General features: G+C 34.9%; 1 protein-coding gene and 1 non-coding gene across 13 annotated transcripts in view; one reads left to right on the top strand and one right to left on the bottom strand.

Annotated features, from left to right (window-relative positions):
* BCAS3 (BCAS3 microtubule associated cell migration factor) overlaps positions 1–19,679 on the bottom strand; it is a 586,860-nt gene that overhangs the window by 461,997 nt on the left and 105,184 nt on the right. For all 12 annotated transcript variants that reach the window (XM_071210528.1, XM_071210535.1, XM_071210533.1 and 9 more), the window contains 2 exons: positions 4,598–4,705; positions 3,759–3,835 (listed from right to left, as the gene is read on the bottom strand). In XM_071210528.1, the coding sequence (XP_071066629.1) occupies positions 3,759–3,835; positions 4,598–4,705 (185 nt within the window). The remainder of the gene's footprint in view (positions 1–3,758; positions 3,836–4,597; positions 4,706–19,679) is intronic.
* LOC111762276 (small nucleolar RNA SNORA38) lies at positions 19,436–19,567 on the top strand. Its single transcript, XR_002795435.1, has one exon. It is a non-coding gene; the product is annotated as a small nucleolar RNA SNORA38 (small nucleolar RNA).

The following is a 19,679-nucleotide window of genomic DNA, read 5'->3' as shown; positions in this document are numbered from 1 at the left end:
TAACTTCTTGAGGTATAAATCAACATGCAACAAGCTGCACATATAAGTTTTGACATACATATACTCCCACATATATAGTGTTTTATTCAATATGGTCAGTGAGAAAAAGAATAAATATTAGCTCTTACCATCTTTGCTAAATCAATATTACATAAAACAATACCTCATACGCAGCAGAAAGTATGTTTGAATAAATCAATGTACCTAAATTGAGCAAGTCACATTTTTAAAGCACTAGCAAACAACCAAGCCCTCTATATAAGTAAATGTTTCAAACATCCTAACAGTATGCTCTTTTCAGAGCTGTATCTTGCATTTTCAAGCCATTTTTTTAATGAAAATCTTTCTTAAATTTCTATTACATGCTTCTGAATTCAGAAGGCCTTTTTGAGAAGCACTTCATTATCATTTAGACTATGTTAGTATTGCTTTGTTCACACGCACTAAAGATGCACAAATGGCTATTGGCTCCATTATTGAGCAGTCTTTAGCGTAGCTCCCTCAACTGCTATTCGGAAAACACAAAATACACAAATTGTTTTAAAACTTTTCATTCCTTTCAAGATATTGAAATATCGGTGTGGGATGCTTTGGGTTTCTGGAAATCTGATCTCTAAATAACTGAGATTTACTACATCCACTGAATGCTTATCATGGAGAGATACATAGTACAAAGGTATACTACATATAATACAAAGACAACACACTCTAATATATATTGTGGATTATTCTGATAAAAGTTTTCATTATTAGACTCACACTGGGCAAACTAGTAAGTATGCTTATTTTTACATATGTTTATATATACACATTTTTCAAGTTTCAGGGCTGGAAAAATTAAACATAATCTGTAAGAAATTTTCTTTAACTCAGTCATGAGAAACAGAACCAAATACTTGTGAATTATAGCATCACACGAGAAGTAGTTAATCTCAATTCTGATAGCCACTTCAACCTTAATAGAAGCCAGTAAGTACATTCTCCTTTCAAAATACTCAAGGAAAAATGTAGTTTACAATTTTTCATTTCACTTTTTAAGTCAATGTTCTTAGAAACTCAGTGGACCTCATCAATTACAGTGCAATGGAATAAGAAAGCAAATTGTTTTCTCCTCTCCCAAAAATATTTTATAGCTGGAATCAGCACTACCCAACCTTATAAGCATGATTCTTTTAAAGATTAACTTTTGCCTCCAACTAAACTTTGAAAACAAGCTGAAGGGAGAAAAAAAAAAGACCCTATATATTATAATTCTAACATGTTTACAATGTTTGTGAACAAAGAGTATAAAAGGACCTAGGCTTCCAAATTTAAATGAAGATGAAATTCAAGAAAAACACCTTAAAGGAAGATTCTTATGCAGTAAAGAAGTAATTAAGATGGGCCATGGAGTGATGTAATTTTAAATGGTAGCATCCCAGAAAGTTAATACTAATGGATAGGAGACCTGAACCATTTTGAAAAACAAAAAACTTAACTACTCTTTATAACACTTTGCCTTTATTCTTCTTGGCAAAGTCAACTCAAAAGATTTCAGATCTTTTTTTAAAAAGCACATAATCACATTTACGGTCAATTAATTATTGACAAGTATACCAAAAATAATTTTATGTTTTAGAACTCCTTTAAATTAATTCCTTCCATTTGTTATTTACCATTAGCACAAAGAATACACATACTTAACACGAACTAACATTAGGAATGTAAGAAATAAACCTGAAATCCTCAAAATAAAAACAGAGGCCAATAGAAAGAGCTTGCTTATTGCACACTCCTTTGGTCTCTCTAGAGACCTCATATCTAAACATTCCAATTTAAGGACAGTGGAAATGACTGCTAATGACATCTATCAGTCTTTCCCTTTTGTTTTCTTAATCATACCTGGGTTTTGAATTTCCATATCAGACAGCTGCTCAAGGGCTCCTTTTCTGTACAGCCAAATACAAAGGTATCTCCTCTCTCATCTTTTTGGCAGTGTTCCCGTCCCAGTTCTCTATCAGATCTCTTTACCTGTTACTTCCACCCTTTGGCACAAATTCCCATGATGCTTGCTCTGATGAGGACAGCTGTCTCTACCTATTTAACAGTCCCTTCATTGTATTAATACATACCTAAGACACTACCAGTTGTAATACACAAGAGTTTTTCTAGCTATTTTATATATTAAATGGTTGTATGACAGAAATGGCATCCTGAGGAGGGGCAAAATGGCAGCAGGGTAGGGAGCTCCAAGAGTCATCTTGTCCTATAATGGAGTTAGTAATCAGATTGCACTACTTAAATCACCTGTTTGGGGGGCCCAGGAGATCAGAAGAGCATCCTGCAATATCCTTGGAAGAACAGAATGAGGATACTGCACATCTGTAGTAAACTTTCATGATATTCCTGTGCAGGAATTGTAAGCTCCATTTCCCAAAAAACAGGGGAGGAAGTGAGGGCTGGGTACCAACTTCAGCTACTGATTAGTAAATTTGGCAGGGTAAAGTCCAATCCTAAGAACAGCCAAAGTTTGAACCTGTTCAAGCTGAAAAGAGGCCTGTAGCCTCCATTTTAACTCTACTCCCGGCATAACGGGAAGCAGGGCTGATTGATAATCACAGGCTATACAATATCCAGAGTTCCCCAAGTTATATAATGCCACATGTGAATGAAGATGCTGTTATTATTGAATATTTGCTCACTAACACTTTTAAATTTTTTGGCATATACACATAACAATGAAAGTTTCTGTCTACTGAACTATATTTAACACCTAATGGAACTCCCACAAATTTCTGATCAGCATAAAATAACTCATGGCTAACTGGGTTAATGTACTCACTCATTCAACAGATTTTTACTGACAGCCCACATTGTGCCAGTCGATGCCCTAGGTATTAGAAATACAAATGTAAATTTCTGTATGGCATACATTAGGCTTTGTGATATATTAAAAAACATCTCAATGAACTTCACAATCTCCATTATCTTTGCAAATCTCTGAGAGAAATATATTACAACCTTCATGATAACCAAAATGTATAATAATGAATTAAAATATAATACATATTATGCATAAATATAGAGTATATAATGTATTAAATGTATCAATAATATGAACTCTTACTGGAAAGGACTGTCTACTAACCAGTGCTTTATATATAGTAAGTATTCTGTAAACATGTGATGGACAAGTCTGTAAATAGATGGGATATTTCAGGAGATGTAACCAATATGATTGTGATTCCTCAGCCATATCACAACTGAGATCCGATGCAACAATGATTTCTGCAGCACATACATATCAAAAACTGGAAAAAATCAGCTATAGCCTCTATGTTCGGTTGTAGAAGTTAAGACAAAGACAAAAAGGGAAAGTTATTGTTTTACTTCACTGCTGGGGAAAGGAAAAAAAAAGAACAGGAGAAAAAAAAGGAACCCTCCAGAAGTCTCCTTACATTTTTAGAATTTTTGGTATATCAGAACCAGAAAATCATTTACCCATCAACTCTCAACTTTTAGAAGTAAATCCAAGAACAAACGAAAATATGCTCACACTTTATCCATGACAAAGCAAATATTTGCTTTGAAAGTTTAAGAAAATAGATCACAATTACTCTGTTTTTTTAAATATAAGGAGAAAGAGGAAACAGTATGTGGACTTCTCAATAATATGAAGAAAATGTGTTGTAATATTGAGAACATATATAAATTGTAATACCAAATCTGAGTATGAACTCAAACACATACAATAAGAAATAAAACAATCTGATACATACTTGTGACAAAAAATTTTTTAGTAAAAGTACAGCTATCAAAGGCAGCAATTTTCTCCTGCAAGACTACGACAAGGATCCTAAAAACCAGAAAAGAAAGAAGAAACAATTACATATAAGTTATATTTGCTCAGATATTTTCTTTTCTCTTCCATTTCATTTTTTAAGCTGTTATGACCTACTAAAATGAACTTACAATTCACTAATGAGTCAAGATTAGAAGTTTTAAAAACATTCATCAATAAATTTAACAATTATTACCTTTGCCAGAATACAGAGTGTTTCCCTGAGCTCTTTTTTTTTTTTTTTAATAAATCTAAGATAGTCAAGAAAATCAGTAGAGGGAAGCGCACTTGGCCCAGTGGTTAGGGCATCTGTCTACCACATGGGAGGTCCGCGGTTCAAACCCCGGTCCTCCTTGACCTGTGTGGAGCTGGCCCACGCACAGTGCTGATGCATGCAAGGAGTGCCATGCCACGCAGGCGTGTCCCCCGCGTAGGGGAGCCCCATGCGCAAGGAGTGCACCCCATAAGGAGAGCTGCCCAGCGCCAAAGAAAGTGCAGCCTGCCTAAGAATGGTGCTGCCCACACGGAGAGCTGACACAACAAGATGACGCAGCAAAAAGAAACAGATTCCCGTGCCGCTGACAACAACAGAAGCGGACAAAGAAGACGCAGCAAATAGACACAGAGAACAGACAACCAAGGGTGGGGGGGGGGATAGATAGATAGATAGATAGATAGATAGATAGATAGATCTTTAAAAAAAAGAAAAAAAATGAAAATCAGTAGAGCACTACTTGCACAGGAGATTTCTTGTACAACAGAAAAAAATATGCATACCGCTTATTGCAGTGGAGATCATAGATAGGTGTTTTAAACTGAATGGACTTGACCATCTCCCCAGTACGAAGTGAATAAAGATCCACACAGCAGTAAGGAGGGCTTGTGCTAAAAGAAGAAAAAAAAGTCATAATTTTTTAAAAAGTGGAGGGAGGTAAGGGCAGTAAATCCGATATTTCCTTTATTAATATAATATTAGCAACTGATTTCAACCTTACAAAAAAGGATTATAATACATCCCAAACAACCTGAGTTTATTCCAAGATATATCAGCAGGGGGCAGGGATCAATTTTGATTATTTCCACAGGTGAGAAAAAATATCTGATAAAATTATTTCCTTAATCTGATAACAGATACCAACCTTAAAACAAAGACTAGCAAATATCACACATAATTGTGAAATCTTTCACTCTAAATAATCATGAACTAGATAATAATTCTATTTATCACCACTTCCATTCAACATTGTATGAACCACTGGTCCTATGCATAAGGTAAAAAAGGAAACTACTGTAAGAAAGAAATAAAGCTGTCACTATTTGCTGAGAACCTGATTTTCTAATTAAAAACCCTAATACAAATTCTAGAATAATGTGAATTTATGTGTATTTTTGTGCAGTAAGAATTTGAAAATGAAATTTTAAAACATTACACATGTGGCATCAAGAAAATCAAAGCACTGAACACATGTGCAAGATACATAGTATAGTTGCCAATTCTCCCCAAATTGATAAAGTTCAATCTTACCTAAATCCTAGTAAGATTTTATTTTGTTTAAAGAAGACAAAAACCTCATTCTGAAATGTATATTGGAAGGAAACATGCATATAGAAACACATTGCAAATTATAAGACTTATTATAAAGCTAAAGTAATTAAGACATTGTGTTCCTGACATAAGGACAGATGATGAGATCATGTTTCCACCATTAAAAAAAATAGGGGGGAAGAGGAAGTGGCTCACTGGTTGAGCACATGCCTCTCATGCACAAGGTCCCAGGGTCAATGCCCTGATTCCTCCTAAAAAAAAAATAGGAAACTTATGTTTTCTGCCATCTAAAATACAGTAACAAGCTAACTTCTTAGCTTGCAAGTATTATATAGTTGTTGGACGCAAGTCTCCTGAATTAGAGAAAAATATTTTATTACTCACAGCACTGCAAGCAGTGTATCTGTGTTAGTTCCCTTGTGCCTCAAGGCTCTCAAAAGAAAAGAGATGGGCCCAGATATGTGCATGCACACCCAGAGGACTGTGTTATGGAAGTGAAATACTAAGCTTGGGGAAATATACCAAGAAAGGGGAGAAACAGAATAGAGTGGGAGGCTTTAAATGCAAATATTTCATATCTTTAAAACAATGATTTAAAGCAAATATGGAAAAATGTTAACAGTTTTTAAATATGGATGGTGGGAACATGGATATCTGTCATAATATTCTTTATTTCTGTCTGTACATGTAAACATTTCAATATTAATTTTTTAAAAAATATGAAAAAATTAGGAAAAAGAACAAATTAAATCCAATGACAGTAGGTTGAGGAAAATAAAATTATAATCAGAATTCAATGAAACAAAAAATTATAACAGAAATTTAAAAAAGAAACGAAAACTTGTGTTTTTTTTAAGAGAAAAATAAGAAACAGAAGATTATAAAGGTAAGATTAAGCCATTTCTATTCATATCTATAACATTGTCAATGCAGAAAATCCCAAAGAATCTCTAAAAACACTAGAATTAGTAAGTGAATTTTGGCAAGGCCACAGAATTCAAGGTTTATAGACAAAATCATATTTTTGTATACTAGAAATAGATAATTCAAATAACTCAAATTTATATAAGTATTATTTACAGTACCATGAAAAAAAAATGAAATGCTAACAAAATATGTGCAAGATACGTATGCTGAAAACTACAAAATGCCAATTTTATCACAGTCCTAAGTAAATGGAGATATACCAAGTTCTTAGAAAGGGAAATATAATATGGTTAAAATGACAAATCTCTCCAAACTATGTTAAGTGTAATCTCAATAAAAACCCTAGCAAGGATTTTTGACAAAAATTACAATTTTATTTTTAAATCTTGCTAAATATTTAAGAAACGTGACTAGGGGACTTAACTTTTTTTTCCAAAATGATTTTATTGATACATATTAACAAATCATACAATTCATCAGAAGAGTACTAGGGGGGGAAGCGTCTGTGGCTCAATCAATTGGGCTCCCGTCTACCATATGGGAGGCTCTGGGTTTGCGTCCTGGGGCCTCCTTGTGAGGGCAGGCTCATCCGCACGCTGTGGAGCTCTGCCCGGTTCGCAAGCACTGTAGAGCATTGCCGGCCCACAGACACTGCGGAACACCACCCAGCCCACAAGTGCCACGGAGCACCACCCTGCCCGCAAGCGCCACGGAGAGCCGACTCAGCAAGGTGATGCAACCAAAAACAAAAAGGGAGACAAGCAAAAACACAGAAGAGAGCGCAGCAAATGGACACAGAGAGCAGACAAGCAAGCCGCAAGGGGGTAGGGGAAATAAAAAATAAAAATACAGACACAGAAGAACACACAGCGAATGGACACAGAAAGCAGACAGCACGCAAAAAGCCACGGTGTGGGCAGGGGGAGAGTACCAGGGGATTAAGAGGTATTATAAAGCTTGAAGATATCATGTTGAGAAAAATAAGCCAGACACCAGAAGGACCAATATTGTATGATGTCACTGATATGAAATAACGAGAATAAGAAAATGCATAGAGAAGTGTTATAAACCTACAATAGAGTGAACCCACACTTGTATGGTTAACTGATTTTTTAAAAAGATTCATTCATTCATTCATTCATTCATTCATTCATTCCCCCCTTGGGGCTTGCTTGCTGTCTGCTCTTTGTGTCCATTCACTGCATGTTCTTCGGTGTCTGCCTGCCTCCCTTTGTTGCAGCATCTTGCTGCTCTAGCTCTCTGCGGGTGCGGGCCATCAGCTCTCCATGGATGCAAGCCAGCCTGCCTTCATAAGGAGGCCCTGGGACACAAACCCAGGGCCTCCCATCTGGTTGATGGGATGGAGCCACCGCCACTTCCCTAACTGATTTTTATTGAAGGTACAATACAATTAAATGATGAAAGGATAACCACTGGAGCAGATGGTGCTAAAAGAATCAGAAAATTTTATGGGAAAAAGAAAAAAGAAATTGCCCCTTAAGTCATACAAACCATATATACATGGCAAAGGGCTTACATCTGAATATACAAAGAACTCTTATAAATCAATAATAATACAAGCAATACAGCAAACATATTGCCACTGTATTTAAAAAAAAACTATACCAAGAAAGACATACAGATATGCACATAAAAAGATATTTAATATCACTAGTCACAGGGAAATACAAATTAAAGCCACCAAGAGATGGCACTTCACCTATCAGAATGACAATAACAAGAATATATAATTGAGCTACTATGAACCAAATATATCGTGTAACATATTGTATGATTCAAAAAAAAAATTATACATATCCAGTACATTTAATTGAGCAATGTATGCTAAAAAAAACAAAAACAAACAACAAACAAACAAAAAAACAACTCAGGGGAGCTGGCTTCCCACATACAAGGTCCCGGTTTCATTCTATGGCTCCAGTACCTCTAAAAAATAAAATAAAATAAAATAAAAAACTGAAAACAAATGTCCATCAATAGGTAAATGGATAAACTGTGATACAGTGATACAAGGGAATGCAACTAAGAAATTAAGAAATAGTATAAGCACATCATATTTTTTATAATTAGCAGCACTAATATATATGACAGTGGTTGAACAGGAAAGTCTAAGTTCATGCATATTACTAGAAGGAAAGCTAATAAATGTAACATGGGACTGTATAGCATAGCAAAACCTCATAAGAAATATGAATATGGGTAATATTGCATATAAAACACTGTTTTCCTTTGAAACAGAATGTACATTAATGTTATGAGATGGTAATATCAGGCAAAATTATAACCAAATCAAAATATGGACAGTAGTACATAGTAATATATTAATAATCTTTCATTAAGGAAAAAAAAGAGAAGGAAATATACTAGGTCAAAGAAACTAAACAAAAGGTGCTATATATTGCTGTCTCGATCTATACAAAATATAAATACTAATAAATTAGAAACAGAAGAGCAACTATGTATGGCAAGGGAAGCATACAGAGATTGAGAGATGATTATTAAGGGATTGCAAGAATAGCCAGAAATAGCAGCCATGTACAGCAGGCGAAACAGAGATTGAGAGGTGAAGAATTTTCGTGTTTTCTTGTTGTCTATTTTTTATTATTACTGAAATAATGAAAATGCTCTATAATGATTGAAGTGATAAATGTACAACTATGTTATAATACCAAATACCAATGATTGTACACTTTGGATGGATTGCATGTTTTATTAATATGTACCAATAAAATAGACTTATTTTAAAAAAGAAAATACATTGCATGAGAGCCTTTAAATGAAAATTTTAAAAAGGCAAAACTATAATAAGAAGCAGATCAGTGGTTGCCAGGGTTTGGGGTTGGAGGAAAGGTATGAATGTAAAGGGCACAGGAAACTTTTTAGGTGATAGAAATGTGCTGTATCTTGTTACACAACTGTATACAACTGAAAAATTAAAGCAGGTGGAAAATCTAATCAAACCTGAACTTCAAGCTCAAAAATTGACAAAAGGCAATGTCCCCAACAAATTAATCCTATCCAAGGATAAAAGGAATGTGTTAATAATAAAGGAAATCCAACATTTTGCCATACCAACTGCAGGTGAAACAAGTTTGTTACCTTCAATTAGCAGCTCATTATTATTACAGTACTATTACACAATTGTAGAAAAAAAATTGTTTTTTTTTTTAAGTTTAGATACTTTTCTTTTACTATTTAAATATTTTTCTTAAAGATGCAGGATTTTATCTTCTATCAGTTATGTGGACACAACAATTGGAGTAAATGAATTGTTCTTAATGAATTTAAGTTAGGCAGGTTAAAAAATTCATGAGGAAGCAGAAGTGGCTTAAGCAATTAGGCATCTCCCTCCCAAATGGGAGGTCCTGGATATGATTCCCAGTGCCTCCCAAAAGGAAGATGAACAGACAATGAGGTGATGGGGAGAAATAAATAAATTAAATAAATGTGAAAAAAAAAATTTCATGAAATGTACATAACCACATCATTTGCCATAGTGACAGAACTCTTGACCCATTACTTTGGAATTCTTTTACATACAAACCTTATAATACATATTGTAAATAAGGAAAAACATTCTGACAATCTGTTTAGATTTATCAGTTACTACTAAAGACAAAAGTCAAGACTGAGTGCTGAAGAATTTCCTTGTTCGTCTGATTATTACTATTATTTTTATTATTGAAATAATGAAAATGCTCTAATAATGACTGAAGAGATGAATGCACACTATGTGATTATACCAAATACCACATACTGTACACTTTGGATGAATTCTATGCTTTATTAATATGTATCAATAAAACTGATTTGATAAAAAAAATTTTTTTCAAGAATACGGTGAGGTCTAGTCAAATGAATCACTAAAAGGCAAAAGAGCCAAAAGATAAATAGGTCAAAGAAAAGAAATTAAATAAAATTTTATTGATACATATTAACAAAGGATGCAATCCATCCAAATTGTACAGTCCATCCAAAGTATGCAATCAATGGTATTTGGTATAATCTCAGTTGTGCATTCATCACATCAATCATTATTAGAGTATTTTCATTATTTCAATAATGAAACCCATCACCTCTCAATCTCTCTGCTTCCTCTACCATACATAGTTGCTATTCTGTTTCTTTCTAATTTATTTGTATTTATATTTTTTGTATAGATGGAGTCAAACAATATTTATATTTTTTGTACAGATGGAGTCAAACAATATGTAGTACATCTTTTGTCTAGTTCTTTCATCTAGTATATTTCCTTTTTTTAACCCTTAATGGAAGATTAATATTACTATATACTACTGTCCATATTTTGCTTTGGTTGTAGTTTTGTGTTATATTAACATCCTGTGGGAAGCGGACTTGGCCCAGTGGATAGGGTATCTGCCTACCACATGGGAGGTCCGCGGTTCAAACCCTGGGCCTCCTTGATCCATGTGGAGCTGGCCCATGTGCACTGCTGATGCACGCAACGAGTGCCATGCCACACAGGGGTATCCCCCGCGTAGGGGAACCCCATACGCAAGGAGTGCACTCCGTGAGGAGAGCTGACCAGCATGAAAGAAAGTGCGGCCTGCCCAAGAATGGTACTGCACACACACAGAGCTGACACAACAAGATGATGCAACAAAAAGAAACCCAGATTCCCAGTGCTGCTAATAAGGATAGAAGCAGTCACAGAAGAACACACAGCAAATAGACACAGAGAGCTGACAACTGGGGGGGGATGGAATAAAAAATAAATCAATCTTAAAAAAAAAATCCTGTAACATTAACATACATTTATTGAGTTTCAAAGAAAAAAGTCTTAGGTGTGCAATATTATCCATATTCATATTTCACATAAGGTTTCCCAATGCTAAAAATAAAAATAAAATTTTGAGACACGTACAGGTATTTCTGGTGAAGTATTTCTTTCTGTGGAAAAAGTATGATTTAAGATTTATTTATTTTCCCCTCTTCCCCTCCTCCCACCCTGCGGTTTTTGCTGTCTATGTTGTCTTGTCTTCTCAAGAAACACGATGTAAATGAAAGATTCCCTTTTCTTTGTCACAAACCAGTTAATTAGCATCTATAGGATGAGGAATGTGTTCAGCTTTTTGTGAAGACTTAGTATGATGCTGAGTACTTTAGCTTTTTATAATCATTATTGTGCATGAATGAATGATGATACTGACCTCACTCTGAAGACTTGATATTTAAATACCTCCTGAAAACACTGTTTCAGATAGATGCAAAACTATCTTTTATGCCTGATGGAAAATAAAAGCCACAAATCATACAATTCAACTCCTAAACATTCCTAGTAAGAGAACTAAAATTCTGTCTCTCTAAAGATCTACTTTTGTCTTTCAAAATCTATTTTTTTGTAATAATGTTTTTTCTTTACATAGAATTTCACATAGAATTTCTTTATTAGAATAACTATTTCTTAGCCTGGTTAATGTTTTCAAATAGCTTTTTTTAATATAATGAAATGAACCTCACTTTAATGCAATGTGAAATATGGCTTTCATGATTTCAAATTTCTAAACATAATACCATTTTCCTTTATAAAGACTTTTATTATTTTCATTTATGATATTTAACAGATTGAAACAAAATTAGGAAAAGTGGAACAAAGTATTTGAGAAAGTGATGGTTTCCAAAAATGTGCATGTATAAGTGAAACACAAAGTAGCAAAGACATTTTAAATCAACCAAAAATTGCAAGAAGCATGGAAACACTTATTTTTAAATGGGAAAAAGCTGCACAATCTTTGGCATGTGTTACTGAATCTAATTCTTTAAATACAAGAGGAAAAATTTTAATAATATTACACATTATTTGTATTCTTATGCAGCGCCTAAGAACAGAAGCCAGTTGGCCTCATTTTTTATTAATTTTAAAAAAGCAAGGAAAATGGAAGCTTAACCATAATAAAAGCTAAAACTGTGATTACTTAGTTAATAATAACATAACATTTTTCTTCTGCAGAGTTCTGAATAAACACTGAGTAATTAAACCTTCCACCATTCCCACAAGTTGAGAGTGGTACTAATGATGTTTTTTACATGAGGAGGAAAACAAGGAGCAGCTTCACACAAAAACTGTGGGTTATGTTAGTTTTAGGGTTGGAATCACTCATTCCTCTTCAACAGGAATCCTCATCTCACACACTACAGAGAAGGCAGCCAAACATTTAATTGAAGAGAAAAAAAAAAAGGTTGCTTTTATTTGCAATTAAATACAAAGATGAGTTAGAAATACTCTTTACTTTCAAGGAACTTTCAATATACTTAGCTGTTCTGTTTTGCTTTTTTAAGGACAGAAACTAAAATTATAACACAATATATTTAATACCAAAATGAAAAACAAATGCAATAAAAATTGTGACCTTCCTTCATAGAGCAAGTTACTTTAAATTTTTTAAATTGTGAAATATTTGATTACAATTTTCAACTGTCCCAGAGAAACACTGCTCTACTGACTGTTTTCAAGTTTTGATGTTCTTCTTCTCTTTTATTCCCCATAGCATCTTTGAATCTTTGCTGACCTTTCATAACTTTTCACCCTGATAGGTTTTCCATTTTTCCATTTCATATCAATTATTAAATTTATTGGCATAATATTCCCTTCTTACCCATTAATACCCAAAAGATCTGTAGTGATGTCCCTTTTTTCATTCCTGATAATGGTAATTTGTGTTTTCTCTCTGTTGTTCTTGATCAGTCTCACTACTGGGATATCAATTTTATTGATCTTTTCAAAGAACCATCTTTTGGCTTAAGAATTTTCTCCATTATTTCTCCACTTATCTTTCATTGATTTCTGCTAAGTACTATTTTCCTTTTATTTATTTTAGGTCCAATTTGTACTTCTTTTCTAGATTCTTAAGATGAAAGATTTCAAAAATTCCTATAAATTTCTTTCTAAGCCTTGCTATAATTTGTAATGCTGTTTTTTTAAATTACTCAGTGCTAAATCTTTTTAAATTTCTCCTATGATTTCTGTTTGACTTGTGTGCTATTTAGAAGTGCTTTGTTTAGTTTCCAAACATTCTGAGGATTTTCCAGATCTTTCTGTTATTGATTTTTAGTTTAATTGCATTGTGGATAGAAAATGTATTTCAAATTGAAAGTTACTTTATACCCAACATGTGATCAGTCTTGGTGAATATCTTTTGTGCACTTAAATACATTAGATTCTGAGGTTGTTCAGATACAGAATTCAGTAAATGACAGCTGGGTCAAATTAGTTGATGTATTAGTTCATTATTTCAAGGATAATAATAACAATAGACAAACAAACAAGAAAATTCTTCACCTTTCAATCTCTCTATGCATCCCCTGATGTACATAGTTGCTGTTTCTGGCTATTCTTCCATAATTATTTATTTATTAAGCAATTTTTATTGAGATATATTCACACACCACACAATTTATCTAAAGTGTATAATCAATGGCTTTTAGTATAATCACAATGTTGTGCATTCACTATCACAAAAAATTTTAGAATTTGATCTATGCACAACTATATGATTTTACCAAATACCGCTGATTGTACACTTTGGATGAATTATATGATCTATTTTTTTTTTTAACTTATCAGTTTAAGATACTATGATACCCTAAACTTCACACTGAAAAGCACATTTTTTAATAAAGATTTTTATTTTATTTTCTTCCTCCCCCACCCTTGCCCTGCTGTTTTTGCTGTCTGTGTCCATTCGCTGCGTGATCTTCTGTACCTATTTCTCTTTTTTGTCTTATCTTCTCATCTTTCTCCTCTATGATTGAGAGGGATTCAATCCTGAGGACCTCTGATGTGGAAAGAGGTTCCCTGTTAATAGCACCACTTCAGTTCCTAGTCTCTGCTGTGCTTCACCTTGACTCTCCCCTTTGCCTCTCTTGTCGCATCATCATCTTGCTGCATGACTCACTTGCACAGGCACTGGCTCACCAAATGGGCACTTGCGTGGGCACTGGCTCACCACACAGGTATGCTTTCTCTTCTTTTTCACCAGGAGGTTCCAGGGATCAAACCTGGGTCCTCCTATATGGTAGGCAGAGGCCTTATCACTTAAGCCACATCCACTTCCCAAAAAGCGCATTCTAAGATCCGAATTCTTAAGAAATAGGCAGTGGGAAGCAGACATGGCTCAAGCAACTGAGCTCCCGCCTCCCACACAGGAGGTCCCAGGTTCAGTTCCCATTACCTCCTGAAAAAGACAAGCAAGACAGCAAGTTGGCACGACAGGCAGGCATGGCAAGTTGACACAACAAGATGGCGACACAAAGAGGAAAGATAATGAGAGAAATAACAAAGCAGGGAGCTGAGGTGGCTCAAGCAATTGAGTGCTTCTCTTCCACGTGGGAGGTCTCAGGTTCAGTTCCCAGTCCTCCCAAAGAGAAGACGAGCAGACACAGAAAGCACACAGCGAATGGACACAAAAAGCAGACAGTGACCACAAACATCGGCAAGGAGGTAGAATAAATAATAAAATAAATCTTAAAAAAAAAAAAGCAGGTATCTTCTTTACATACTGCCTACATTTTAAAATGAAGGAGAACCAAACAAATAAAAAAAAAAACCAAGCCTCAGTTCTCAGGATCTATGTCACATTGATTTATAACAGTTATTTCTTAGGGGGTTAAAAAAGCACACACAGATGCAAACAATTACCCTGTTTTTGAAGGGAACAAGTGAGGTGGGTGGTAACTGAGAAATTTTTTTAAAATTTTGTTGCTATATTCTGCTTTTTCTTAAAAAACCCTCCTTACACAACAAAGTGTGCCACATCAGAGAATTTCCAGGGCCTGAAGCACCACTTTGATTCCAGACCGCTGCAGGCATTAGCGGGAGGTAATTAGGGTAAAAAGTTCAGCCACAATTTCATGTCTAGAGTCCTGCCAGAAATAAATTTCCTCTTTATTCCCCACTTTCTACTGTACCTTTCCTAATAAGCATATTGAAAACCTATTTATCTTTGTAAAGTTTGTTTCTCTTCTAATTAATTTTATGGTACTTGAAGTATTTAATAATTTTTAAAAGTGGCACCGGTTTTATAAATTTAGCACCAGTTTTGTCTTTAATAAGTAGGGGTGCCTTATCATTTTTCCTATTTTGCTGTTTCATTTGACAAGTGGCTCTCAGAGGTATGCACTGCAGCTGTTTTCATCAAGCTCTCTATTCATCATAAACAAGTTTTATTTCCCTGTTTGAGAAAGGTTAATGGACAAATTTGATAAACAGATGCATTCAGAATGTGTTCCCTACAATTTAAAAAAATCAGAAAATGAAGCTTACAATAAAATATGAAATGATGCTGTCTTATAACATGCAAATTTAATATTATCTTTAAATTTTTTTTATTTTTCCAGAGGAAAATGAACTGTTGCAACCAAACAAGCAATAAAACCTAAATACACTACAAATATTTGAGCACTTAAAAGTTAAAAAAAAAAAAAACACTGAAAATTGTACACTTTGGATGAATTATATGCTTTACTAATATGTACAAATAAAAATGATATGTTTAAAAAAAATCCAAAGTGGCACATAAAAAATTGTACCTCTTTTTTCTGCATCCCTATCCTCATTCCTCTCCATAAGCACTTTCTCCCTCTCTCTCTCCCTCTTTCTCCCCCATCCTCCCCACCCCTTGCTCTAATTAATGCCATTTATCTCCATTGTATCAACTTTCTTTGTGTATTGCATTTGAATTACTTGAATGCAAAGAAAAAACCACGTTACAACTGTTTCCTAAGGAAGGATAAAATAATTTAACATAAAAGTATATAGTGCATTCAAAAGACTTTTTTTAAAAAAAATGAATACAAGCATAGAACAGAAACAAAATTAAATCTTGCACCTAGGATATTACACTAGTTGTGACTACTATCTTATTATGGCCAGAAAGTTTATTTTTAAAATAATAGTAAGCAATCTGGTTATAAACATAAAACAAAACTTCACATGGTAATTTTTTTCTAGTTTTTCGGCTAAGTACAAGTCCAAAAGGAGTTTCCCTACATCTTTGTTCCAAGAAACAAAAAAACTGTGGCCCCTGCATCATCCTGCAAAGAAGACAAAAACCAAGATCTAATAGTACCTTTAAAAAAAGAATTTCTCCTTTTGGAGTAATGAAATAATTCTAAATATTTTTGTGATGATGAGTGCACAACATTGTGATTATATTAAAAGTCATTGATTATATACACTATAGATAGATCATATGGTATTTGAATATATCTCAATAAAACTGCTTAATAAATAATTGTGCAAGAATAGCCAGCAATAGCAGCTATGTACAGGAGGTAAAACACAGACTGAGAGGTAAATAATTTTCTTGTTTACTTGTCTATTTTTTGTTTTTTATTATTATTTTTTAAAGATTTATTTATTTATTTATTTATTCCTCCCCTTCCCCGCCCCCCGTTGACTGTTCTCTGTGTCCATTTGCTGCATCTTTTTTGTCTGCTTCTGTTGTTGTCAGTGGCATGGGAATCTGTGTTTCTTCTTTTTGTTGCGTCATCTTGTTGTGTCAGCTCTCAGTGTCTGCGGCACCATTCCTGGGCAGGCTGAAGTTTCTTCTGCGCTGGGCGGCTCTCCTTACGGGGCGCACTCTTTGCGCGTGGGGCTCCCCTATGCTGGGGACACCCCTGCGTGGCATGGCACTCCTTGCACGCATCAGCACTGCACATGGGCCAGCTGCACATGGGTCAAGGAGGCCCGGGGTTTGAACCGCGGACCTCCCAAGTGGTAGATAGACACCCTAACCACTGGGCCAAGTCCACAACCTGTTTTTTATTATTACTGCAATAATGAAAATGCTCTAATAATGATTAAAATGATGAATGCACAAGTATGTGATTATACCAAAATACCACTGATTTTACACTTTGGATGAATTGTATGCTTTATTAGTAAAGAGCTTATTTGTGTGTGTATAGATATCATTTGAACTATAAACACACCTAAGGACTAACAAGCCTGAGCACATGGCCAAATTGAGCCAAGAACATCGTTCCTTATAATTTTCTGCATTTAGTATGCTAGTGTACTTTGTTTTCAATTGCTGTTAGTTGTAGTACAAAACATTACAATGCTGTGAATTTTATTTAGTAATACAACTTCTTCAATATAGTGATGTCATACCCACACACAGAATCATAACTTTTAATAGAAAAGCTTTTTTTGCAACATCTTTGAGGTTATAAATGAGATATAATAAATTAGGTATTTAAATTTAAAGTATATGACTTGGTAAGTATAACATGTGTTCACCCATGAAATCATCACCACAAATGAATAGCAAATAAAACTCCCAAAAGAGATATTATTATTTATTAGAATGCCTAAAATTAAGAAGACCAACCAGGCCATGTGTTGGTGAGGATGTAGAAGAACAGGAAATCTCATACAGTAATGATAGAAATGTAAAATGGTACAACTACTTTGAAAAGTAGTTTGACAGTTTTTATTTATTTATTTATTTTAATGTATTTCTCCCCCCACTCCCCCACCCCCTGGGTTGTCTGTTCTCTGTGTCCATTCGCTATGTTATTTTCTGTGACTGCTTCTATCCTTATCAGCAGCACTGGGAATCTGTGTTTCTCTTTGCTGCATCATCTTGTTGTGTCAGCTCTCCGTGTGTGCGGCACCATTACTGGGCAGGATGCACTTTCTTTCACACTGGGCGGCTCTCCTTACGGGGCGCGCTCCTTGCACGTGGGGCTCCCCTACGCGGGGGGACACCCCTGTGTGCCACGGCACTCCTTGCGCACATCAGCACTGTGCATGGGTCAAGGAGGCCCGGAGTTTGAACCACAGACCTCCCATGTGTTAGGTGGACATCCTATCCGTTGGGCCAAGTCCGCTTCCCAAGTTAGGCAGTTTTTAAAATGCTAAACATACACCTGACATATGATACAGCCATTCCACGCCTAGTATTTGCCCAAGAGAAAAAAAAGAAAAGAAAGCATATGTCTATACAAAGACTTGCGCATTAATGTTCACAACAGAATTATTTGTAAAAGCCAAAACATGGAAACAACCCAGTGTCTACCAACTGGTGAATGAATAATCACATTGTGATATATCCACATAATAATAGTCAGGAGCAGGGAATTACAAATGGGCATAAGGAATCTTTCGTACTGATGTGGAAGCTGCAGCAAGTTATCCAGGGGATCTGCCATGATAATTGATGATGCTGGCTACACCAAACAGTAGATTTTCAATATAGACATAACAGCCTTCTATTGGATGATGCCATCTCAGATTTTTATAGCTAGAGAGGAAAAGTCAATGACTAGCTTCACAGCTTCAAAGGACAGGGTGACTCTCTTGTTAGGAGCTAATGCAGCTTGTAACTTCAAGTTGAAGCCATTGCTCATTTACCATTCTGAAAATCTTTGGGCCATTACGAATTATGCTAAATCTTCTCTGCCTAAACTATGTACTTGGAACAACAAAGCCTGGATGACAACACATCTGTTTATAACATGGTTTACTGAACATGTGAAGCCCACTATAGGGACTTACTGCTCACAAAAAAAAAAAAAGATTCCTTTCAAAATATTACTGTTTTCTGAGATTGCACCTGGTCACCCAAGAGCTCTGATGGAGATGTACAATACGATTAATGTCATTTTCATGCCTGCTAGCACAGCATCCATTGTGAAGTCCATGGATCAAGGAGTCAGTTCAAATTTCTAAAGTTCTTAGAAATACATTTTGTAAGGCTATAGCTGCCATAGATAGTGATTCCTCTGATGGATCTGGTCAAAATCAATTGAAAACTTTCTGGAAAGGATTCACCGTTCTAGATGCCATTAAGAACATTCATGATTCATGGGAGAAGGTCAAAATGTCAACATTATCTGGAGTTTAGTAGTAGTTGATTCCATCCCTCAGGGATGACTTTAAAGAGTTCAAGACTACAGTGAGGAAGTAACTGCAGATGTGGTGAAAATAGCAAGAGAGCTAGAAACAGAAATGGAATCTGAAGATATTGAATTGCTGCAATCTCATGATAAAACTTGAATGGATGACAAGCTGTTTTTTATGAATGAGCAAAGAAAAGTGGTTTCTTCAGATGGAATCTACCCCTGGAAAAGCTACTATCAAGAATGTTGAAATACCCTCCTACAAAGGCGTGTCGGTGGTTTCTTGTCCTTGGACACATAAGAATTGGAGGCAAAAAGATGTGGACTTGGAGAAGTCTGGTGCCCGCTTGCTCCCCGCAGGCTCAAGATCATCCTTTCCCACACAGAAAATAAAAAATTAAAAAAAAATAAAATAAAATAAAATAAAAAAGAATGTTGAAATGACAACAAAGGGTTTAGAATATTACATCAACTTAGTTGATAAAGCTGTGCAGGGTT

This window comes from Dasypus novemcinctus, chromosome 21 (genome assembly GCF_030445035.2).
Source record: "Dasypus novemcinctus isolate mDasNov1 chromosome 21, mDasNov1.1.hap2, whole genome shotgun sequence".
Lineage (NCBI taxonomy): Eukaryota > Metazoa > Chordata > Mammalia > Cingulata > Dasypodidae > Dasypus > Dasypus novemcinctus.
The sequence above is the reverse complement of the archived record's forward strand: the minus strand, read 5'-3'. Positions and strand labels throughout refer to the sequence as shown.